Source organism: Triplophysa rosa, linkage group LG13 (genome assembly GCF_024868665.1).
Source record: "Triplophysa rosa linkage group LG13, Trosa_1v2, whole genome shotgun sequence".
NCBI classification, from domain to species: Eukaryota; Metazoa; Chordata; class Actinopteri; order Cypriniformes; family Nemacheilidae; genus Triplophysa; species Triplophysa rosa.
Window position 1 is genome coordinate 5901985 of NC_079902.1, and position 25753 is coordinate 5927737.

General features: G+C 41.7%; 1 protein-coding gene and 1 long non-coding RNA gene across 3 annotated transcripts; both read right to left on the reverse strand.

The window, feature by feature from the left end:
* Positions 1 to 245: 245 nt before the first annotated feature.
* Positions 246 to 7437, reverse strand: si:ch211-175m2.4 (uncharacterized). 2 transcript variants are annotated; one of them, XM_057350252.1, is made up of 8 exons: positions 7340 to 7437; positions 6478 to 6600; positions 2633 to 2716; positions 2499 to 2555; positions 2225 to 2305; positions 1997 to 2101; positions 1642 to 1911; positions 246 to 1549 (listed from the first exon to the last, which is right to left on the reverse strand). In XM_057350252.1, exons 2-8 carry the CDS (start codon positions 6553 to 6555, stop codon positions 1484 to 1486), a joined length of 741 nt encoding a protein of 246 aa, XP_057206235.1. In that variant the 5' UTR covers positions 6556 to 6600; positions 7340 to 7437; the 3' UTR covers positions 246 to 1483. The 2 variants fall into 2 exon arrangements, with proteins under 2 accessions (XP_057206235.1, XP_057206236.1); XM_057350253.1 differs by lacking the exons at positions 2499 to 2555; positions 2633 to 2716.
* An 8572-nt stretch (positions 7438 to 16009) lies between these two features.
* On the reverse strand, positions 16010 to 17001 carry LOC130563890 (uncharacterized). Its single transcript, XR_008964173.1, has 4 exons — positions 16922 to 17001; positions 16780 to 16836; positions 16265 to 16347; positions 16010 to 16104 (listed from the first exon to the last, which is right to left on the reverse strand). It is a non-coding gene; the product is annotated as an uncharacterized LOC130563890 (long non-coding RNA).
* Between the last annotated feature and the right edge of the window lie 8752 nt (positions 17002 to 25753).

Here is a 25753-nt window from a genome sequence, read left to right on the forward strand (position 1 = left end):
ATGACACCAACATTTCCGAAACCTGTAAGACAGATCATAAAATGTTATTTTTTTCTTTATATTGATGCATTGGTTTATCTGAAACCTCAATCATTTATGCTTTACGGAACATCTCAAGTTTTACTTTAGTAATCTGTGACAAGAATATTATTTTTTGGTAACAAAAATGCAAATTAAGCAGCCAAAAGACATTGTTACTTCAGTTTTAATACATTAACACCATGGTTATTTTGGAAAAAGCGTGGCTTACTCCAAAAATCTATGGCTTGATGTTCAGGAATACAGAGACTTCATATGGTGCACCTGGAAAGCCATCAGTGAGATTTGAGATCTTCAACCAGACAGTCAGCTAAAGGTTACTGCCACCATGTCTGTTTACTTTTATTCTCAGATGATCAGAGATGTCTGTGTGTTTATTTTTTTACTTTTCCAATTAAAAGACACAATGAACAAATAAAAAAGCACAGAAACAATATAAAAACAATACATTTGTATGAAACTATACTTTTAAAGCACACTCATTTATGAATCAATTTTCATTTATGTATCAATTTCTCTTCCTACATAGATTATTCCTCTTAACACTGATCAAATGTGTATTCTAGAGTCTTAGGCCTTTCCAACCATATGTTTGTCATGATAAGAATTTACATGCAAAGTATTGAAGTAAATGTAGGTGTTCCGCAGGAGGTATTTATTTTTGATACACACGCTTGTCATTTATGAATCAATTACACTTCCTACATACTTTATTTTATAAAACACTGATGAAACGTGTATTTTAGAGTCTCAGACCTTTGCAATGATATATAGTTTGTCATGATTAGATCAGAATTTTCACAAAAATAACCGGCGGGTCTGTGGCATGTAAAAGGTCATGAAAAAATCAAGCACACTCTTTATAAATAAGAAACAATTTCTCTTCCTACATAAATTATTTGAAAATATAATTATAAATAAATATAGTTTGTCATGATTCGATTTGAAATTACATGCACAATATTGAAGCAAACGCAGGTGTCCCGTATACGGGATGGTGACAGTTAAAGGGTCATTGTTGAATTTTACGTTTATTTGCTGTCTGTAAATGCTGTCAATTTTGGTCTGAATCAGACCTCTGAGTTGAAGTAATGGTTGCATGGCTATTTTAACCAAGAAAAGTCAGTGATGAGTTAACTAGAGATTTATTGACAAATAGGCATTATTATTTAATAAAGGGCAGACATTACCGTCCTAGTAATATGTCTGCTAACACAATGAGGCTTTAACATTAATTTAGATTATATTTAACTGGTTGTATAACAAAATGCTATAGCTCATAAATTGTATCAAAAATACTGACAAACGCGTTACAAAAAGTAGTACTGATAGGTACAGTTTGCCTTTAACATGTAACAGTGTAAACATAAAAAAGATAAACCTCCACATTTTAATACCCATTGAAAAAAGGAAAAAACTATATACAGGTTTCCAAAAATGTATCTTATTTCATGTATTGGTGAATTTGATTCTCTTGTGTCTGGAACTCCGGAAGGGAAAACACAGAAGCCTGTGAAAATATGATGTCACAATGATATAACCCTGATCACACAAATGCTTATTTGCTCACATTCTTAATGACTTGAAATGGCTCCGCATTACCTGGTCATAGGCTGGTGGAGGAGAAGTTGGGACTACATTGTAGTTAGCTGGAGGTGCAGTGGGAACTAGACTGTAATTCGCTGAAAGAGCAGGTGTCACCAGGCCGTAGTTTGGTGGAGGTAAAGACGGGACTTGACCGTATGTTGCTGGCAGCACATACACGACTGAAGTAACAGGCTGAGGTGAAGCAGAGGGGTCTGAATGGTTCAAAAGCCCAACACTGTTGACAGGCACAGTGGCGCTCATGTAACTGACTGCTACACTTCTTGACTGAGAGAGACACCAGAGAAAAACTGTCATCTCATTTTATGAGATTCTGTGTGTTGGGATAAAAACACTCATGAGCAACTCTTACCTTTGGCCTGCAGCAACATGAGCAAGAAGCCGAGGCAATAACAATAGAGAAAATCAAGACCAGAACATCACAGACCATAAGGACAATGCCAATCACACCCCAAACCTAAGTGAACAGTAAAGACAGGATGGTTGTGAATCAAACACTGAATAAGAACAACAACATTAGCCACATTTAACAATACAATTTGATGTGATCTTCAAAACAGGAATTTTATGCAACACTTACCAAAGCGAAAACCAAGTGGTAGTGAAAGGATATAGCAAGAACTACCATATTTATGTAGGTTAAAGCCTGTGCTGTTTTCACCTACAATAAAGTAGATCTGGTTAGAAAACACAATAAACAGTTTTATATAACATAATGCATCCCACTCGGTAGCATTTAACATGACAGAGACAAATATGCATGCAAAACTAACTTTGTCTCATGTGACTAACCTGTCATTCAAACCCATTAACCTCATTCAAATATAGAAATAAAATGTGATATTTAGACTCACTAGACAAACGTTATGTTTGCTTGCAGCCAAGACTATTACAGATCCTGTTAAAAGGAACTGCAGAAAACAAAAGGAAGTTAGCTTGATGGCCGACACATAGAGTAGTTATAACAATGTTTAAAGAAATGACTTACAAACACTGGAAATGGCAGTAAGAAATAAGCAGTACTAGTTATGTTAAGACTCATCATCACTAATGACACCAACATTTCCAAAACCTGTAAGACAAATCATAATATACAAAATAAAATGTCATCTGAAACCATGAAAATGTTATGCTTCAAGGAAAATGTTGACAATGTAAGAAAAATAAGGGGAATTTTGAAATAAAAAGTTTGTTTTTATTTTAGTAACTTTATATAACAGTTCACATATACTCAAAATAATAATTACATTTGTAAAAATAAGCCTGATTCATAATACTGTATATTTTTCCTGGACAATCATTAATAGTTTTTATGTTTAGTCAATAGCGAACCGTGACGTTTGAGCCTTGGCCTTCTGCGCACGCGCAACACCCCCTCCCCCAACACACACACTTACCACAGTACAATAAGGTATTTTACCTTATTCGTTACAGAATGAATTGAGGCACTTATAAATCATAAATAACTTACAATTTGATGATCAAATTACTTGATCACAAAGTCTTCCTTCTGTTGTTTTGAACAATGTATATCAGCTTTTCTCTTTTATTTTTCATAGACTTGATAACAAAGTTCATCCACATGCTGTTTTGAATGACGTTTTACGCATTTTGCAGTTTTTTGGCAGTTGGCGAACCAACTTCGTGTGCTTCTTCTGCTTTACGAGACTGTTGGTGAACAACCCCCCAGATGGCGGAAAGTTAGCAAAAAACAAAGCGCGCACATTTAGAAAAATGATATGATTGGTCAGTTTTACTGTCACTCAAAAGTAATCTCTCCCATTGATTTACTGTACTGTCAGCCAGCTGTATGCTACTAGAAGGCACCCCAACCCCGTTTAAGCACACGTTCGACTTCTTCTTGCAGCATGCGCAGGCTGCGCAGACAGCGTATGACATTGCAGAACTGCGACTACTCCGTGATCTTGAATTACTCTTGTGAGACTTGGAAATCTCATGTGGATAGAGTCCGCATCGATCCAGGAAGTCAAATCTCTAATAGGGAAAATCTGCCGACTTTTATTGAAAATAGTATTTTAAAGTTTTTAAATATTATTTTTTACGATAGTTTAGGTCATCAAAGAGGGCCTAGAGGGCCCTGAGGTTCACTACTTGTTACAGTGGTTGAAGAGTTTCTTGTTTGTCCCGAGTCATTAAATTGTCCAATGATCTTCAGAAAAATCCTTTAGATCTGTAGATCCACAATCTTTGCTTTTTCTGCATATTTGACCGCTTTGACTGTCTGGTGTTGAGATCCATCATTGAGGACATTTAAAGGAGACATCAGATGAAAACCCCACTTTTTTGTGTTTAAGTGCTATAATCGGGTCCCCGGTGCATCTAGCAACCCAGAAAACGTGAAAAATAAGAACCCAGTAAGTTTGTTTTGGTGTGCCTTTCCCAGCAAGCATGTGAGAAATCGAGCCGTTCAGATTTCGCTCCGATTGTGACGTCCAAAGCGGATTTTATTATAATGTTACCGCCCCTTAATCTACACAGTTCCACCCACCGCGCTCCGCCATTGTTGCTTTCACAAGCGACAGCGGTGTACGTGATGCCATGGCTAAAGTTCGTGGACAACATGCAATGTAGTCGCTGCACAGAGTCCAAACCAAGGAAGAGACAGGAGTGGATATATTTTATTTTTAATGGAAATCCCTCAGAAACCATAAGTAAAAACCTGCTTGTTTGCATGAATCACTTCAAACCGGAATGCTTTATCAACCTGGGACAGTACAAGCAGGATTAGCTTCAAAGTTGGTCCTCAAGAGGGATCGAGACCGACTGAACGAGACAAAACTGCAGATGTAAGTAATATTTATCAACAGTCTGAATTGACGTACATGTACCGTATATATAGGAGGATAACGTTAGCATATGATAGCTAAGGGAGCTAAGTCACTCACGGGCTAAATAGAACATTCAAAGCCAGTGTTAAACTTACTGTATATAAGTGCAGATGGACACTTGGAGTTTGGCTGTATGAATGTTAATACATTATGTGCGTTAATATGTTTAGCCGCGGCAAGCTGTTTGTTTTGCTAATGAACAGGGGCGAACACTGGGGTTAGTTTCGTCTTAAACGTCTCAAATCATTTGTCTGGAGACAAAAAAAATCAGTCACAGCAAACTAGCTCTCACGTTGTGTGTGTAACGTTATAACTTGTCAATGACAAGCGCTAAAATCCATGTAATTCCACTGAGATCTGCAGTGGATTCCGTGGATTTTAGGTAAGCATACATGCACAACGTAAGCACATTAGCTGTTTGCTGTGACTTATTTTTTGTCTCCGGACGAATGATTTGAGACGTTTAAGACGAAACTAACCGCAGAGGAATTCAGGAAATATAATTTAGCTAAACCATTGCCACTACACGTGTGTTGTGTTGACATGCCGGACAGAAGGGGGTAGGGTTCACTGTAACTCATTATCATTTAAAGAGACATGCACCAAAACGGGTTGCTGTGATCATAGCTGTTTTTGACAAGGCAAGAAGGGTTTTGTTTTCACAGCCATTGAGTGTTTTTAAGCAAAATATGTTCCAGACATTTCATGAAGACCCTAATAGATCATACCAACTTGTTGAAAGTGCTCGTCTGAGGAGACCTTTAAGACACTTACAATAGCCTAGACAACTATTACAAAACATTCCCTGATGTTCAAGAAGTCCACATGATACATTTACAGTAAAAGTCAGGTGGATGTCAACTTTGGAACTGGGTGAGCAGCCTAAAGTGATAGTTCACCCAAAAATGAAAATTCTGTCATCATTCACTCACCCTCTTGTCATTTCAAACCAATGCAAGTGAATGGGGGCCAATTAACAACATTCTTCAAAATATCTTTGTGGCAAGGGGGGCGTGGTTCAGCGAGGTCTACAGCGAGAGAGAGAGCTGGGAGATGAGCAGTGAGTAAATGGGGCAAGTATAAATGACAAACACCTGTGTTTCATTTCAGTAAGTGGCGTTGGGGAGCATAAAACCTGCCGAGAAGCAGAGACATATTCGAGAGAGAGTGAAGGACTACTACTGGCTGACGAACGAACCCTGGACTTCGAGCGAGAGACAGAGAGATTCTTTACCAGAGACTGTGGAATATATTTTTGGTGTTTTTGTTGTGAGCGCGAGTGGCGCAATGTCGTGTGTGATGCAAGTATTCTAATAAAGAGCCAGTAGTAGTAGACAAGCCGACCTCGTCCTCTTCCTTCCTTGCATTTGAACGTGTTACAATCTTCTTTTGTGTTCTGCGTTGGAAAGAAAGTCACACAGGTTTGAAATGACAAGAGGGTGAGTAAATGATGACAGATTTTTTTCTGTCATCATTTTTTTTTAATTCACTTTAAATAACTTATTTTTTCATGTAATAATGCCCTTCAGAAGCTATAAGGATACATGTTTCCCAGAAGATAAAATAATAACAAATGTCACCAACGATTACTTTCAGAGGTTTACATCTACCTGACTTTTGAAATGTATCATGTTGTCTTCTTGAGCATCAGTGAATGTTTGTATCTTTTGTAATAGTTGTGTATGAGACTGTCAATTGTCCTCAGTGTGTAAAGAGATGAATCTCAATATCAGTCGCAGGTGAACAGATGTCCAATATGCAGATATCCACAAAAAAGCAAAGACGTGGAGGAATAGTTATTATTCTGTGCTGTGGACTTATGTTATGTGAGATAACTTGTTCTTGTTGTTTTACATTTCTCCGATTATGCAAGGTGTTTATAAACATCTGACCACCAAAGAACACAACTGGAATGCAGTGTTTGTTGTTACTGCACCTTTACTACAGTAACACCATATGGTTGTTTTTGAAAAGCGTGGCTTACCGCAAAAATCTGTGGCTTGGTCTTCAGGAATACAGAGACTTCATATGGTCGCTCCTGGTAGACTGGGTAAGCTATCATGATGTCAGCAGGTTTTGATATGCTGTTTACTGTTTACTGTCAGCCCTGGTTAAAATCAATACCAATATATAAACCATTAACATCACTATAGAGAGCCACAAAGAGCATTATACTTTCCATTAAAACCAATACAATTGCCATTATAATTATTAAATCCATTAGAATTTTGGTGGTGGTGTCAGAACATCATAACTCTGTTCACTTTCATCCTCTAAAATGGGGATTTTATCAAATTAAGACAAAAGTTTTATGTTCTATATTTGAAAAACTGTTGACTGTAGTCGAATGCTAAATGACTGCACCAGCAGCAGCACGGCGCGTGTTCCGGGTTTTTGACGTTGTTATTGTAAATAACTTCGTGTAAGATAATATTGTTTGTGTCTATGGTTTTACTACTGTAACCACGAGGGGATTTGTATTCATATTTACCAATGTCTGACAACGATAACCAGTTTAACTCAGATATTTGTAGTAAAACGGTAATCAATCAAAACACAACATGGTTAGTTTTGCGGGTTTTTTGCAAGCTAGGGAACGCAAATTATTGCGGTAACTAATAAAAAAAACATGCGTCTATCTTTTGGCTAAGACATGAGGCAGCTAACGTCAATTATAAAACTACAGCCCCACTTGTTCTCAGGACGACTCCCTCACCACCATATTAACTAACGTTACTTATTTAACTAGCGCATGTCGCGTAACAGTTAATTAGTCCAGCTAAAATCTTCCCACATGTTAAACAAACTTCATTTTAATCAACAGTTTGTAAATCTGAATGATTTACCTCAGGTCTACAGTCTCGCGTGCCTGTCGTCTGTAACTTTTACTTCCACTTTCATCCAGACTGCATCTTTCCGGTGTAAACATGGGTGTACCGCGATGCTTTCCTGATAACGTTAGCCTAAATTATGCTGGCATGTGCATTAGCTTATACTAATATTCTAATTGAACAAAGTATAGATGTACGTGTTAATATAGTGCTCAGAGTACTGATACATGCACTTACAGGAAGAGTAAATATTAACCTATTAAGGTAGGCTACACCAAAATTAATATAAGCTACAGTATATTAATATATACTTCATTACTACCAAATAATGCCTCATCACAGAACACTTTTCTAACGCTCTTGAATCACATGTATTTATATTATGTCCGCTATGTGAAATATTGTAAGATTAGATCAATTATTTTTTTTAAATCTAAGCTCATTACCACCACAGGTGTCTAGTGTCCATGTTTATGGGGACCATAGACTGAATGAATGAGGCATTTATATAGCGCTTTATTGTGTATTGCTGTACACCCAAAGCGCTTTACATTCATATGAGGGGGCTCTCTGCCCAACCACCACCAGTGTGCAGCTTGCACCTGTCATGAAACTGACAGGAAACAGATCCCAAGTGCAGACAGCTCTCAACAAAAACACTTTTATTTGACAGAGAAAACATAACTCAAGGGGGAAAACAAGAACAATATACTCTAACAAAATAAAACTTGACTGAAACTTAACTTAAAGACAGCCCAGGGGCAACAGGTGAACAGTCAAGACGGGGATGAAGACAAACGATCCAGCACAGGACAGCAAACACCAGGGCATTAAATAGGAGAGGAACAAAAGAGGCATAAGGAGGGCAACAGGTGAAGGGCGTGAACTGATGGAATGGGATAATGAATAAGAAACAAGGGGGGCGGGGCTAAGACGCAGGACGGGAAGCACAAGGCACAATCAATGGCCATGCGCTTCCAAAACAAACAAGAAATGGGGCTGTCATGACCCCGTCGGCTAAAACAAGAGATACAGCTGCTAGGAAGACGGGATCATGGCACTACCTGGATGATGCGACGGCAGCCACAGTACAACGGCACCAGTGCGCTCACCACACACCAGCTATAGGTAGAGAGGAGATACCATAGATATCATAGACAATGATGATTTTTGATAATGACTGTACAAACTGTATATTGCATCCCCTAAACCTAACATGCATTTTTATTTATAACCCAAGGGTTTGTAAATCATATAATATATACTGTCACGACAGAAGGACGGGAGTCAAATGCAGGGTCACAACAGCTTTAATCGCAGATTAATAGATACTATAACAGGGTACAGAAAACAGAATCAACAGAGGAATGGGCTCGAGCGCTCGGCCGGGGATACGGCAAGGCAAGGGAAACAAAAAGTCTGGGTGAGGCTGAAGAGCCTAACTCACGGAGAGTGTCACGAAAAGTTCAGCACACAAGCCCCAGTGGTGGGGAACTGGTAATCCGCTGGAACTACCCCGGAGGAAGATTCTGGTAAATCCACTAGAACAATCCCAGTAGGGGAATCTGGTAAATCCACTTGAACAACCCCGGAGGAAGATTCTGGTAAATCCACTTGAACACCCCCGGAAGGGGAATCTGGTAAATCCACTCGAACACCCCCGGAAGGGGAATCTGGTAAATCCACTCGAACAACCCCGGAAGGGGAATCTGGTAAATCCACTCGAACAACCCCGGAGGAAGAATCTGGTAAATCCACTCGAACAACCCCGGAGGAAGAATCTGGTAAATCCACACGAACAACCCCGGAGGAAGAATCTGGTAAATCCACTCGAACAACCCCGGAGGAGATAGATCCTCAAAGGGTGAAGATCCTTCAGTCTCTAACCAGCAGGGAACCCAAGGCCACCAGCGCAACGATCTGCGTGAGAATGGGGACACCAAGCAGGGTGCACAAGAGACTGGAACCTAGACAGACAGCACAAGATAGCCACGAATCAAACTGGACAAGACAAGACAAGACTCGACTGGAAAAATACAAGACCAGAAGTCAGGCGAACTAGAAAAACTAACGGACTGACAAGAACCCTAGGAATTCTGAGAGAATAAGAAGAGAGAGAGGAGATTAGCGAGAGTGGAAACCGGTGGGGTGTGATTAGCAGAAGTAGAAACTGGTGTGCGGTGATGAGTGGATAACAAGGGGGGTGGGGCAACCAAAAGTAGAGACCGAGCACGTGTAGAACTGTCAAAAAAGGTTTGTCCCATGTGCTCGGCAGGAAGAAACATAAACAAGACAAAAATAAGCAGGTGCTCAGACCCGGGACCTGACATTACCCCCCCCCCAGCCGCGCCACCAGGCGCTCTGGGAAGGGGCTCACCTCGTCGTCGGTGGAAGTCCGCGATCAAAGCCTGGTCCAGGATGTCCCGTGTGGGCACCCAGCTTCTCTCCTCTGCACCATAACCCTCCCAGTCCACTAGGTACTGGACGCCTCTGCCGCGACGACGTATGTCTAGTAATCTCCTCACCGTGTAGGTGGGAGAACCATCCACTAGACGAGGGGGGGGGAGGGGCGGGTCGCATGCTGGCAGGAGAGAGGGGAGAGTGGATCACAGGTTTAACCCTGGAAACATGAAAAACAGGGTGAACCCGCCCGAGAGTGTGAGGAAGTCTGAGCCTGACTGCCACCGGATTAACCACCTTGGAAATGCGGAATGGACCAATGAACCTGGGTGCCAGCTTGCGAGAAGGTACCCGGAGAGGCAAGTCCTTGGTGGCGAGCCATACCCGCTGACCACAGACATAGGTAGGAGGAGAGGACCGGTGGCGGTCGGCTGCTGCTTTGGTCCGTCCTTCGGTCCGGACCAAGACCCCTCTGGCCCTCTTCCAGGTGCGTCGGCAGCTTTGGACGAAGGCCAGAGCCGACGGGACCGCAGCCTCGGGTTCCTGTGATGGAAACAAGGGAGGATTATAACCCATGGAGCATTCAAATGGGGACATACCTGACGCCGCTGATGGATGGGAATTGTGGGCGTACTCTACCCACGAGAGCTGAGAGCACCAGGAACTCGGGTTGTTGGATGTCAGACAGCGGAGCATATGACCGAGATCCTGGTTGGCCCGCTCGCATTGCCCGTTGGTCTGGGTATGGAAACCTGAAGACAGACTCGCAGAGGCCCCGATCTGTCTGCAAAATTCTCTCCAGAACCGGGAGGTGAACTGAGGACCCCTATCAGAAACCACGTCGACCGGCAACCCGTGGAGTCGGAAGACGTGGTCCACCATCAGTTGAGCGGTCTCCCGGGCGGAGGGGAGCTTGGGAAGAGGAATAAAATGAACCGCCTTGGAGAAGCGATCCACCACTGTGAGAACCACGGTGTTGCCACTTGACCGGGGAAGCCCTGTGACGAAATCAAGAGCTACATGGGACCAAGGGCGGGAGGGAATGGGTAAGGGCCGGAGCAGACCAGCGGGGGGACAATTGGATGTCTTGCATTGAGCGCAAGTCGGGCAGGCCAACACGAACTGTCTGACATCTTCGGCCAGTGACGGCCACCAGAAACTTCGATGGATGGCTACCGTCGTTCCCCGAGTTCCGGGATGGCAAACCAGCCTGGATGAGTGACCCCACCGAAGGACCTCGGAGCGCAGCGCAGCCGGAACCGACAACCTGCCCCCTGGACACTCTGCTGGAACTTGCACCCCTCGACCGGCCTCCATCACCCGTCGCTCGATGCCCCAGGAGAGGGACCCAATCACCACTCCCCTAGGGAGAATGGTCTCGTTGGGTAGAACTCTCCCATCGGCCTCGAACTGGCGGGAGAGGGCATCAGGCTTGAGATTCTTAGACCCGGGCCGGTACGAGAGGGTGAAGTTAAAACGACCGAAGAAGAGTGCCCAGCGGGCCTGGCGTGAGCTCAGTCTCTTGGCTGAATGGATATATTCCAAGTTCTTGTGATCCGTCCAGACCAAGAAAGGCTGCGCCGCCCCCTCCAGCCAATGGCTCCACTCACCCAGAGCCAATCTCACCGCTAACAGCTCTCTGTTGCCGATGTCATAATTACGTTCTGCAGGACTGAGGCGGTGAGAAAAGAAAGCACAAGGGTGCACCTTCCCATCACGAGGAGACCGTTGGGATAAGACTGCGCCGACCCCGACATCAGAAGCATCAACCTCTACAACGAATTGGAGTTCAGGATCTGGAATAGACAAAATAGGTGCAGAGACAAAACGAGACTTAAGTGAGTCAAAGGCTACCTGAGCGTCTTGATTCCACCTGAAGGACTCCTTGGTGGAGGTCAATGCGGTAAGGGGCATGGCTGTTTGGCCGAAATTCCTGATGAATCGCCGATAAAAGTTGGCGAAACCCAATAAGCACTGCAGGGCCTTACGAGAGTCAGGGGTGGGCCACTCGTCGACAGCCTTAATCTTATCAGGGTCCGCCTTAATTCCCTTTGAGGAAATTATATGGCCAAGGAACGTAACCGACTCGGCGTGGAATTCGCACTTCTCCGCCTTGACAAATAGCTGATTCTCGAGCAGGCGTTGAAGGACCTGCCTAACGTGCTGGGTGTGCACCTGTAGCGAGGGAGAAAAAATTAGTATGTCATCCAAGTACACAAATACAAATATATTAATCATGTCACCCAGAACGCTATTGACAAGATCCTGGAAGACAGCTGGTGCATTGGTTAGACCAAAAGGAAGAACCAGATATTCGAAGTGTCCCGTGGGTGTGTTAAATGCTGTCTTCCACTCGTCTCCTTCCCTGATGCGGACAAGGTGATAGGCATTACGGAGGTCTAACTTGGTGAAGACCTTGGCTCCCTGCAAGAGTTCGAAAGCTGAAGACATGAGAGGTAGGGGATACCTGTTCTTAATAGTGATGTCATTCAGCCCTCGATAGTCAATACAGGGTCGCAGGGAGCCTTCCTTCTTCTGAACGAAGAAGAACCCCGCACCAGCCGGGGAAGAAGAACGACGAATGAGCCCGGCTAGGAGTGATTCTTGAATGTACTGATCCATAGCCTCTCTTTCAGGACCAGACAAGGAGTATAGGCGACCCTTGGGCGGAGAAGTGCCCGGGAGGAGGTTAATGGCACAGTCGAAGGAGCGATGTGGAGGAAGCGAGGTGGCCCGGGACCTGCTGAATACCATGCTGAGGTCGTGGTACTCCACCGGGACGTCAGTGAGGTCAGAAGGTTTCACCTGCGGAACACAACACACAGAAACAGGAGAAGAGACAGGACCCAAACAAGACACATGACAATACTGGCTCCAGGAAAGAATAGAACTGTTCCTCCAGTCCACGTGAGGGTTGTGCTGTACAAACCATGGATGTCCCAGGACGATAGAGCTCTTAGGGGAATCAATGATGTACAGCACAATCTCCTCACTGTGGTTACCAGATAGGAGCAGACTTACACTAGGAGTGACGTGAGTGATGGTTGTGAGAAGATTGCCCGCCAGTGACCAGGCCTCAATAGGTTCGGCAAGAGGGACCGCCGGAATCCTCCAATTCTGGGCCTTGGTGGAGTCAATAAAGTTGCCTTCGGCCCCTGAGTCGAGTAAGGCGTGGCCTGAGTGAGTGAGTCCCTGGTAAAGCAGCTTGAAAGGTAGCTGAGCTCGACCGAGAGGAGAGATTGAACAATTTGTGGCTCCCACCAGAACTCTCCGTCTTACCGGTGGGCACGATCTTTTAAAGGACACCGAAGAGCTAAGTGGCCAGCCTTACCGCAATACAGGCAAAGACCCTGCGCCATGCGGAGCTGCTTCTGCTGAGGGGTGAGGCGGTGCCGACCCAGTTGCATGGGCTCGGAACCGGATTCAGAAGTCGAGGGGGTCTCGTTGGGCAACAGGGGCTGACGTCGCCAGGGAAGATTGGAGGAGCGACGTTGTTGACGCCGGACGAGTCGACTCTCCACCCGAAGAGCGAGACTGATGAGTGCCTCAAGTTCTCTAGGCAGATCAAGGGCGGCCAGCTCATCAGCGATGGTGTATTCTAGGCCCTCCAGGAAGCGTGCGCGCACCGCACTAGCTTTCCAATCGCAAGCCGCCGCCAGTGTCTTGAGCCGGATGGCGTAGTCCGTGACCGAGCTCTCCCTCTGCATGATACGGGACAGCAGAGCTGCGGCCTCATCCCCCTGAGCTGAGCGGTCAAAAAGTCTCTCCATCTCAGTGCGAAACTCCTCGAAGGTGGAACAGAAGGGAGCCTTGGCATTCCATACCGCTATACCCCACTCACGGGCCCGACCGGAGAGGAGGGTCAACACATATGCCACCTTAGAGGTCTCCGAAGCATACCGGCGGGGCTGGAGAGTGAAACCAAGGCACACTGGGATAAAAATGCCTGGCACGATTCTGGATCCCCGTCGTATACCGGGGGGTTGTTGGCGTGAGGTTCGGACTCGCGGCGGTCGGTAGAGGTGGTAGCTGAGACCAACCGTAGCTCGTCGAGCCGGGTCGCAAGCTCAGTTATCTGAGCATTGATGGCACCCACTTCCTGGACGGTGGCGCTGATCTGGGTGGCCTGCTGACCCAGCAGGACCCCCTGCTGGACCACAGCGGAGCGGAGATGATCAGGTCCTGCTGACTCCATTCTGTTCAGTCCGTTCTGTCACGACAGAAGGACGGGAGTCAAATGCAGGGTCACAACAGCTTTAATCGCAGATTAATAGATACTATAACAGGGTACAGAAAACAGAATCAACAGAGGAATGGGCTCGAGCGCTCGGCCGGGGATACGGCAAGGGAAACACAAAAAGTCTGGGTGAGGCTGAAGAGCCTAACTCACGGAGAGAGTCACGAAAAGTTCAGCACACAAGCCCCAGTGGTGGGGAACTGGTAATCCGCTGGAACTACCCCGGAGGAAGATTCTGGTAAATCCACTAGAACAATCCCAGTAGGGGAATCTGGTAAATCCACTTGAACAACCCCGGAGGAAGATTCTGGTAAATCCACTTGAACACCCCCGGAAGGGGAATCTGGTAAATCCACTTGAACAACCCCGGAAGGGGAATCTGGTAAATCCACTTGAACAACCCCGGAAGGGGAATCTGGTAAATCCACTCGAACAACCCCGGAAGGGGAATCTGGTAAATCCACTCGAACAACCCCGGAGGAAGAATCTGGTAAATCCACTCGAACAACCCCGGAGGAAGAATCTGGTAAATCCACTCGAACAACCCCGGAGGAAGAATCTGGTAAATCCACTCGAACAACCCCGGAGGAGATAGATCCTCAAAGGGTGAAGATCCTTCAGTCTCTAACCAGCAGGGAACCCAAGGCCACCAGCGCAACGATCTGCGTGAGAATGGGGACACCAAGCAGGGTGCACAAGAGACTGGAACCTAGACAGACAGCACAAGATAGCCACGAATCAAACTGGACAAGACAAGACAAGACTCGACTGGAAAAATACACGACCCGAAGTCAGGCGAACTAGAAAAACTAACGGACTGACAAGAACCCTAGGAATTCTGAGAGAATAAGAAGAGAGAGAGGAGATTAGCGAGAGTGGAAACCGGTGGGGTGTGATTAGCAGAAGTAGAAACTGGTGTGCGGTGATGAGTGGATAACAAGGGGGGTGGGGCAACCAAAAGTAGAGACCGAGCACGTGTAGAACTGTCAAAAAAGGTTTGTCCCATGTGCTCGGCAGGAAGAAACATAAACAAGACAAAAATAAGCAGGTGCTCAGACCCGGGACCTGACAATATACCCTATATAACATAATGAGCCTTTTGTCACTTTTGGATTTATGTAATTTATTGTACAGGTATGACAAAATGTAACACTATAGGTTAAGAAAGAATATTTAAATCAAATTACAAAAAGTAGTACCGGGTGGGTACAGTTTGCCTTTAACATCAAAAATTCCAGACGGAGATGGTCTTTGCCTCCCCATTTCATGTTATTTTATTTCACGTGCTGGTGGATTGAATCATCTTGTTCTGGAGTACTCAACTCTGCAGGAGAAAAAATGCAGACACGATTAATACATTACATGTTTGTTTTATGCAAGTAAATATAATATGAAAAAAGATCATTTATGTAGATCAGAATTGTTGTAGGCTCCTTTAATAATATCATCTGTATAAAGGCTACATTACATTGTGACAAGCTCATGAAACAATGCACACTAAAAGTGGGGCATAAAACATTTAAGTTTGACCGAAATAATTTTTTACTTAGACAATGTTGAGAGGTGGACCCACTGGTTTATGCTGTTTAGTGCTGGTTTACTGCTGGTCTAGTTAGTGGACCTCTGTTCACCAGCAAAACTCAGGTCAAATTCTAGTCAAATGACCTGTAATCCTTCATTATTACCGGGCCATAGGGTGGTGGGGGTGAAGTCGGGACTGAATTGTAGTCAGTTGGAGGTGCAGTTGAAACTGGACTGTAATACGCTGGAAGTGCAGATGTAGTCGGACTGTAGTTTGGTGGAGGTGTAGATGGCAGGACACACACGACTGAACTAACAGGTTGAGGTGAAGCAGAGGGGTCTGATTGGTTCAAAAGCCCAACACTGTTGGCAGGCACAGCAGTGCTCACGTAACTGACTGCTACACTTCTTGACTGAGAGAGAGAGACACCAGAGAGAGAGAGAGAGAGAGTGATCTAATTTTATTTGATTGTGTGTGTTTTCATTTGATTGTGTGTGAACTTTTTGTGAGTTTTACCTTTGGTCTGCAGCAACATGAGCAAGAAGTTGCAGCAACAACAACAGAGAAAACCAAGACCAGATTACCACTGACAGTAAGGACAATGCCAGTCACATCCCATAACTAAGAGCAGAAAAGACGAATTGTGAATTAAAAACTAAATCAGGATAAAGAGAATAAACAGAAACTAGTTGCCAGATCAAAACTGTACAATGTGAACAATTTTACTATCAATGTATAAGTGTACAGTTGTAAACATTTTCAAAGGAATTATCACACTTACCAAAAAAATAAACCATAGAAATGGCAAAAGGAAAAAGTGATTACAAAAATATTAATGAAGCTGAATGTCTGTGATGTTCTGACCTATAATAAGATAGATTTGGTTAGAAAACAGTTACCTCAAAATTGCCCTTAAGCAAAATAAACTTTTTTATTATACATCGATCGATTTGGCACCAGTTGTGAGACAATGTAAGACTTTGACTATATTTGACTATATTCTATCACAGATTCATGCAAATATGCTTCTTATATAATGATGGGTGTTTCCAATAAGACATATTAATACACTGGAATAATTTGGATTACTTTAATGATGAATGAATGTGCTTTAGAGCTTCAATATGTTTAGCCAAATACAATAACATGACAGCATTTGTGTTCAACTAAAGAAAGTCATATAGATCTGGGATGGCAATATGGGAAAATAATTTTTTGAGAATTTCACATTTGGATGACCTATTCCTTTAGTATGCCGCAAAAATTGAAAAAAGGAAATGTTAAATGCAGACTTACCAGACACAGGTTACATGTGCATGCAGCCAAGACTGTTAGAGATCCTGTTAAAACGTACTGAAGAAAATTACAAGACAATTAAATCATCATTTAATCAATGCCCATAGTCACCCCAATGTTCAACTTCACATAAAAGACTTACCAACACTGGTATCACAATAAGAGGCAAAACCCCATACAAGAGTATACAAACAAATGCCACTGATCCCACCAATATTTCCAATACCTGTAAAACAAATTACAGAATGTTGTTTTATTCGTCATAATCTCTGAAAGCATTAATAATTTAGGAAGTTTTACTTCAGTAACGTAAACTTGGTTACCTAAGAGATGGGAAGAAAACATTCCCTCAGTAGCTGACGCTATGGTGGAAATCTTTTCACCTGGAATACTGAAGCACCTTGTACTCAGAGGCGTATTAAGACCTCATGGTGCCCCTGGGCAACAGCCCCAGAGGTGCCCCCCCATCAACCCACACGCAAGAATCCACTCATTAAATGATTTATATATTAAAAGATTTTATAAGAATGAAACTCAGCAATTTACAATATACTATTTTACAAGAATTATACATTAACATGACACTTTTGTAGACTATAACACAAAAACAACTCTTTTCCATTAAGTATTTTTAACAATTAGGCCTACTGTAGTTAAGGGGCACCTGCTTTGTGTTGTAATGTTACATTTCAGGTTTTGATGTAATTTTAAAAAATCACTAACATTTTTTTAACAAGTGTAAATGTTGTGCGTGCCACAAAATGGGGGTACAGGGACACACACACACACACACTATAGTTTGCATGTATGTATTCACATTAGGGGGACAATGGAACAATGTACAGATTTTCAGGACATTGGGACTTTAATTCACCAAAGTGGCATTCACCAGATTACAATGTATAGCAAGGTTATTCATAAAAATAACATGAAACGTTATTGTTACTATTTTAACTGCTATACAGCTATTCAAACGCTCTTTTTAAGCACAATATGTGTATATTCTTCTTACTAAACGATCACATAAGTACTAAGATAAAAGTGTACTCAACTAAAAAGGACACATATGAATTGATTGCTATAGTGATGACACCGACCGTTCTTCACTTTCACTTTAAAACCCAGGTTTGGATCTTCAATAGTGGCCTTACCTCCACGTACTATTATTAGCAGACATTATCGGCACTATAACATCTTATTTCTGACGCATGCCATGTATATATACACCTTTATTAATCAGTGCTAATCCCCGCATTTTTAGTCTCCGCTACAACAATGCGCTCTGCATCGTTCCCGCTTCCATCTGTTTGAAGATTAAAGTGTAGGCTACATGAAAGACGACTCGCCTCATAACACTCACTTGTGATTGGCTGAATGTTAATTCACTCAAATCTATGTAACTAACCAGATAACATGGGCGGGAATTTTGGCGGAGGTGTGTCGAAAACGTGCGGAGGACAGAACCATTTTTATCTGAGAGTGGGGGTATTCCAGCACATGGTGCCACGCCTATTTAGCGCAGATGCGTGACTTAAATCTTAAAAAACAAGTGCTTATGTACATTTATAAAAAATATGTATTTTGTATTGCGGGTTTATTTGGTGCCCCTAAAGTCTTGGTGCCCCTGGGCACTTGCCCAATTGCCCATATGGTTAATCCGCCTCTGCTTGTACTTGACAAGAAACCACAGTTTACACACATGGTAAATGGTGTTTAACTACAGTAACACCATGGTTATTTTTGGAACATTGTAGTTTACCCCCCAAACGTGGGACTTGATCTTCAGGAATTTTGAGACTTCTTCCTCGTAAACTCGAGAGGCTATCATGATGGCAGTGGGTTATGATATCTACAGACATATAGAGAGTATCATGTTATTGTCTCACATATTTTTATTACTGTCAGATAAACATTTAGTGCACTATGTGTCTCTGTTCTCTTTAATTCTAAAAGATGGGAGTTATAAAACTAGAACAAAATGTTCATATATTATAAATGGGATAGTGGCTAGTATGGCTTGGTTTAAAGTTAGATGATGAATAAGATGTAAATCATCTATTTTATTTCCTGGAGTAAAAACAACTCTTTCAAACTTTAAAACCCATGTATGTTTTTTTATTTGTGCCCATGTTGAATTACTTGTGAGATTTTTATGCAATTTCTGTAGTCATACGTAACTTACTAGCAACCTCTGTTGTAAAGACACGGTACATCTTTTAAAAAATCACGAATGGGTTATGACTGTACGGACCCCGTCTGGTCACCCCTCGGAGAAAAGAAAACAAGACCCGCAAATCCGTGGCCACAGTTTTGTAATTCGTTCCCTCAATTTACAAAACCGTGCTCTCGGATTAATAAACTGTACCCACGAGTTTACAATCCGTGCTCTCGGTTTTGTAAACCGTCCCCTCAGTTTTTGAAATCTGTACCCACGAATTCATAATCTGTGCCCACGCTTTCGCAATCCGTGAGCACGGTTTTGCAAACTGTAGTTTACTCGCGGAATTGAAGCCTCTGTCTGTCTTTCGCGCTCGAAAAACGAAAGTGAACTCCTGAATCCTTTCAGGAAGGGCCCTTTCAGAAGTCCGTTAGCGAAGGGTACATGCCATGGCCACTTTAAGGAAGTGAGTTCCATTTGTGATCACGTGATCTTGGATTACGAGGTCTCGCGACGCATTTTGAGGATTTTGACGTTACCTACATTTTAGTACAATAATTTAGTTTGTTCTTGTTTTACACTTTTTTTGTGAGTGATATATAGCCTATGATTTAAGATGGTTAAAATAAAGTATAAGATAATTTAGTTTATTGGAAAGTATGTTTAATATGTTTAAAATAGCTACTTGTTTATAGGTTTCCTTTATCATATATTTCCTTTATTAATACCAAGTGGAGTGAAAAAATTAGGTGAAATAAGACATAATTAAACAATATTCAACAAGAAATATTAAAAATGTAGTTTATTTTCAACAAACAAGCGCTGGAGTGCACTTGCGTAGTTGTCAATGTAACATTTGGCCAGTCATTCCTTTTGTGAAGGGAGTTCAAAACAAATACACTAGAGACAGTAATGCCCTACACCCTTCAAAGAGTTCACTTCAAGGGCTCAGCCCTTCGAAGGGAGTAGGGCATAGGGATGCTCACTACTGTTTGGAAAATGCCCCTTGTTTGAAGATAATGAGGGCAGTCAGGGCACATGAATTTTAAAAAGAGAATGGCTGATACGCTATTTATAATTAACACTGCAATATTACATAAAAAATAATTTTCACACATTCAATTTAAAATTTAAGTTTCTCTCAGCTACGTCCGAGAGAGAGAGAGAACTATGGAAAGACTATAAGAACCTGTTCAGAGAAATCTCCTCAAATAGTCTTACACCTGATCAGAAAACCCTACAAAACAAACTAAACCGGTTAGAATCGACAATCAAAAACAACCAAAATCCTCTGGACTATTCGATTAGTCTGAAAGAATTAAACGAAGCACTAAACAAATTAAAACCTAGGAAGGCATGCGGTTTAGACAACATCAGAACAGAAATGTTAAAGCACAGTCCTACAGTGATGCAGGAAGCTCTCCTAAAACTATTTCATCTGATATTACAATCTGGACACTTTCCTGAATCCTGGAATATAGGCTTAATACAGCCACTGTACAAAAGCGGAGATAAATTTGACCCCAATAACTACCGAGGCATTTGTGTGAACAGTAACCTGGGGAAGACTTTCTGTAGAATCCTGAATACTCGAATTCAAGCTTTCCTTACCAAACACAATGTCTTCAGTAAAAGTCAGATCGGATTTCTACCAAACCACCGCACCACCGACCACATCTACACACTACAGATATTAATCAATGAGCACGTCCATCATAAAAACAAAGGAAAAATATATGCATGTTTTGATTTAAAAAAAGCATTTGATTCAATATGGCATGATGGCCTATATTATAAAATTCTACAATCAGGCATAGGTGGAAAAGCTTATGACATCATTAAATCTATGTACACAGAAAACAAATGCGGAGTTAAAATTGGCGATAAAAGAACAGAATTTTTCTCTCAGGGGCGCGGAGTAAGACAGGGATGCAACTTGAGTCCAACTCTGTTTAACTTCTATATCAATGAGTTAGCCGTCTTACTGGAACAATCTGCAACAGCCGGTCTCACGTTAAACAACTCCGAGGTGAAATGTCTTCTGTATGCTGATGATCTGGTGCTGCTGTCAGACACCGCCGAAGGTCTACAGCAACACCTACACCTGCTGGAGAAATACTGTCAAAACTGGGCCCTGACAGTTAATCTGAAAAAAACTCAAATTATGATTTTCCAGAAAAAAGACAGATTACAGGATAACAGATACACATTCACTCTGGGAAACACTACAATAGAACACACTTTACACTACGATTATCTCGGCCTAAAAATCAGCGCGTCAGGTGGTTTTGGTCTGGCAGTGAATGCACTGAAAGAGAAAGCTAGACGTGTGTTTTACGCCATCAAAGGCAGATTCACCCAAACAGTTATTCCAGTTGCAGTCTGGTGTCAAATCTTTGATAGGGTGATTATGCCTATAGCTCTATATGGCTGCGAGGTTTGGGGTCCACAGTGTCTGACAGATTACTCCAAATGGGATAAACACCCCATAGAATCCCTGCATGCTGAATTCTGTAAAAACATTTTAAGAGTTCAGAGAAGAACACCAAATAATGCATGCAGGGCTGAATTAGGCAGATACCCCCTGATAATACACATCCAAAAACGTTCTCTCAAATTCTGGACACACCTTAACTCAAGTCCTCCTAACACACTTCAATGTGAAGCACTTAAAACCCAAGAGCTGAGACCTAAAGCCAGTCCCTTCTGCCAGCTGGCTCTGAAACTTCACACCGGCACAACCAAACAGAACCAAATCAGAATAAACCAAATGATCAAAGAAAGTCAAAAGTCATATTTAGATCATTGGGAAAAGGAAAGTAAAAACCAAAGTAAACTAGAATGCTATCGGACCCTAAACAGAAAATACAATCTGGCAGATTATCTCTACACTGTTGGAGATGTGAAACAGAGACGGATCCTGAGCAAATACAGACTCAGTGATCACAGTCTGGCCATAGAGAGAGGCACACACAGACAAACATGGAGTCTGTGCACACTGTGACACTGGTGAGGTGGAGACTGAGACACACTTTCTCCTTCATTGTGATCAATTTAAAGATGTGAGAGAGAAACACTTTCACAAAATGTCAAAGGTCATGCCAGAGTTTGATAGGTGTTCAGAAACCGAGCGAATGCAGATGTTATGGGGAGAAGAGACACACATCAGCTGCTGCTTCATTCATCTATCAGCTGCACAAACTACTGCCTTCATCTGCTACAATCAATGCACATCTACACTCTTGACTTTATTACATTCTCATGTTTCTGCCTGAAATCTACTTTTGATATTGAGATTTTCTTTCCATATTTAATTGGTTTACTTACTTATACTCTATTTTATATTTCATTCTATATTTATGCCTTACTCAGCACCTTAGTTTAATTTTAATCTCATGTTTGTACTTAATGTATGTCTTTTGTTATATGTTCAATGCTTTGGCAATATTGTAAGAACACGCAATCATGCCAATAAAGTACCTTGAAATTGAAAAAATGGAAAATTGAGAGAGAGAGAGAGAGAGAGAGAGAGAGAGAGAGAGAGAGAGAGAGAGAGAGAGAGAGAGAGAGAGAGAGAGAGAGAGTAGTAAGACAGTAGTCAACATCAAACAGTCAAAATCTGGATAAAATGCATTTTATAATAGCTAAAAATATATTGTATTAAATTTGCAATGATTCTTGGTTATTAATACATATGTTTGTAATTGTTTCTGACCAACAATATTAAAATGAGAAATGTTATTATTTTCTTTTTTATTATTTTAGCATTGTTTTTATTTTATTTTTTTATCTTACAAGCACCTTATATCTACAGAAACTGGGTCTATCTGCTGTGCGTGCATCCAGATGTCGTCATCGAAAGAGAAAATGGCGACCTCCTTAGGTTAAAATGAGCATTACATGTAGGTTTTTTTTAGGAAATGAAACTATCTGATGCGTTTCTAACGACAAATGCTAGTATTGTAATGCTTTTACAACGTATCATACATCTCTCTATGCCCTTGGTTCCTTTTAAGGGAATGTTTTGCTTTCCCTTGCAATATTTTAGCGTTAATACGAGTTATTACGAGGCAACAAAAATGTTGTCACAGGGAAACACAATTTTTTTCATACATTGTATTAAACCTGTTTATAAATTAAAAGACATGCGATTACAGAATGTTGACAGAGAGAGTCGCTACAGCTGTAAACATACGTTTAAATGCTCGTCGTTTATTTAATCAAGGTGATTACAATGTAACAGGCTACATCAACATCTTTTTGCCTTGTACCAGCATGCGATTCTACGGAGCCCTTCTGGTCACCCCTCGGAGAAAATATAAACAAGACCCGCAAATCCGTGGCCACAGTTTTGTAATTCGTTCCCTCAGTTTAAAAATCCGTACTCACAGATTCTAAAACTGTTCCCACAGTTTACAAAACCGTGCTCTTGGTTTTGTAAACCGTCCCCTCAGTTTTTGAAATCTGTACCCACAAATTCATAATCTGTGCCCACGCTTTCGCAATCCGTTCGCACAGTTTTGCAAACTGTAGCGTACTCGCAGAATTAAAGCCTCTGTCTGTCAACAGAACAAGCTCCTACATTAACGAATATTGTATACTGTTTTATTTTAGATTATATTATAAATTGTCTTAATGCGTTTACACACGAGCGCGTAGCGCATATAAAGCACGTTCACGTTCAGTAAGCACGTTCATTGCCGCGTTTCACTGGCATAAAGTTGGTTTGACATTAAACTTTCGATATTCGTGAATTTAGGGACCATTTCTAAAGTTACATACACATTAAAATATCTTTTTCCAACTTCAAAAGAATTTAAATGGAATGATTTATAGCCACAAAACTAACTGTACAGTGTTCACGCATGCTTTATATGCGCAAAGCGCTCGTGTGTAAACACATTAAGACAATTTATATGATCTAAAATAAAACAGTGTACAATATTCGTTAATGTTCCTGTAGGAGCTTGTTCTGTTGACAGACAGAGGCTTCAATTCCGCGAGTAGGCTACAGTTTGCAAAACTGTGCGAACGGATTGCGAAAGCGTGGGCACAGATTATGAATTTTTGGGTACAGATTTCAAAAATTGAGGGGACGGTTTACAAAACCGAGAGTAGGGCTGTATTATCCAATGGGCATTATGGGCACAGGCCCAGGGGCCCATGCGCACTTGGGGCCCAGGCAAGGGGAAGAAAATTTCACATAACAGTGTTTATGCCATATTCATTTGTGTGCACATGGAGGCTGTCTTAAATCTTAAAAGGTAAGCATTTTTTTACATTTATTTGGTGGTGCTTCCTTGCCAATTATGAATTATTTTATATTGATATAATGTTGATCAGTATCTGCCCTACTTTACCAATATTAAGCCTTCATTATTAGATAATCCACAGTGCTTTTATACATTGCAAAATGTTTACAAATGCACAAATATGATGATGTCATAATATATAGGCTAAAGAAGTATACTTATAATACAGGTTAATGCCGTTTACTGTAACACATTACACGCTTAAATAAGAACGTGAGTCGCAAGGTGCTTGTTATACAAATAAAGTTGAACAAATAGACAAATTACTCTTGTAGTATAATCATTGACAAAGACTGCCCATTTATTCTTAGAAAAATGAAGATGAAAATATTTGAAAATTGCACTTAAGAATATTCTTAAGAACTTTCTGTAATTTATCTTAAGAAAGTTCTTATATTTTCTCTTAAGAACAGTTTTGCATGTCCTGCATGTTTGTGTGTGAATTATGGAAGAATCTGATAGAACTGAATTGATAGAGGTGTGGTAGTGTGTGCTGCTTGCATATGCCAGTGAGTTACAGTATGCTGGGAAATGTCTTAATATTGTTGTTGCTGGTCCAGAAAAGCATTGTTGCAATCATGAGGTGTAAATCACATGATGGAGGAAGTGTACAGGTGTGATATTGTCCTTCAGGTTGTGATCATAGTTTGTAATTTGTCAATGTAATCCTGTAAAAGATAGAGGTGTTTATACACATAGTACCCTATAGGCTAATTTAAAACTTTATTGTGTGTATGTGTGTGTGTAAGGGGGGCCATAAAACACTTGTGCCCAGGGGCCTCTGAATTCTTAATCCGGGCCTGACCGAGAGCACGGATTTTAAACTGTGGGAACAGTTTTAGAATCTGTGAGTACGGATTTTTAAACTGAGGGAACGAATTACAAAACTGTGGCCACGGATTTGCGGGTCCTGTTTTTTTTCTCCGAGGGGTGACTAGACGGGCTCCGTACTGCATCCTTGCCTATCTTTTAACAAACACATTAAGCTCTTCTCAGGTTGCAAACAGGTCACGGTGAAAGAAAATGAACGATTATATCGAATGATTTACCGTGATGTTGCGCTTGCCCTTGGATTTGTAACTTTCATTTTCATCCAGGTGTTCCGGTTGTACAAAAAATTCTGTTACGCGTGATATTTTGTGACCGCAGTAGGCGCTGTTGTCACTGCAGACAATTCTCTACGCAAAGAGCTAAATTCGCGCGAGAATGCGCTTTGTTCTCGTGCACGTTATCGTGAGCGGGCTTTTGGGAAAGTCTGTAGAGAGTGTTTCAGTGGCTGAACACGCCGATTGAACTGTACAAAGCAGGTTCATTTAATTCTTATACTGATTGCGTTTGGAAGTATTGTGATTGCCATAGTAATTGTTTTATAGCCTATATGTAGGTATGTATGTATATATATATATATATATATATATATGCATACGCAGAGGTAGTAACGCGCTACATTTACTTAACATTTTGGAAAATATGTACTTTTAAAGTAAAATTAAAAGTGTGTACT

Excerpts from the sequence above, each read along its gene's own strand:
- si:ch211-175m2.4 (XM_057350252.1), bottom strand. The coding sequence starts at position 6,555 with ATGATAGCTTACCCAGTCTACCAGGAGCGACCATATGAAGTCTCTGTA. Across the intron at positions 2,556-2,632 it reads TACTGCCATTTCCAGTGTTT|TTCCTTTTAACAGGATCTGT; the intron begins GTAAGTCATTTC and ends TGTTTTCTGCAG. Across the intron at positions 1,550-1,641 it reads CTCCACCAGCCTATGACCAG|GCTTCTGTGTTTTCCCTTCC; the intron begins GTAATGCGGAGC and ends ATATTTTCACAG.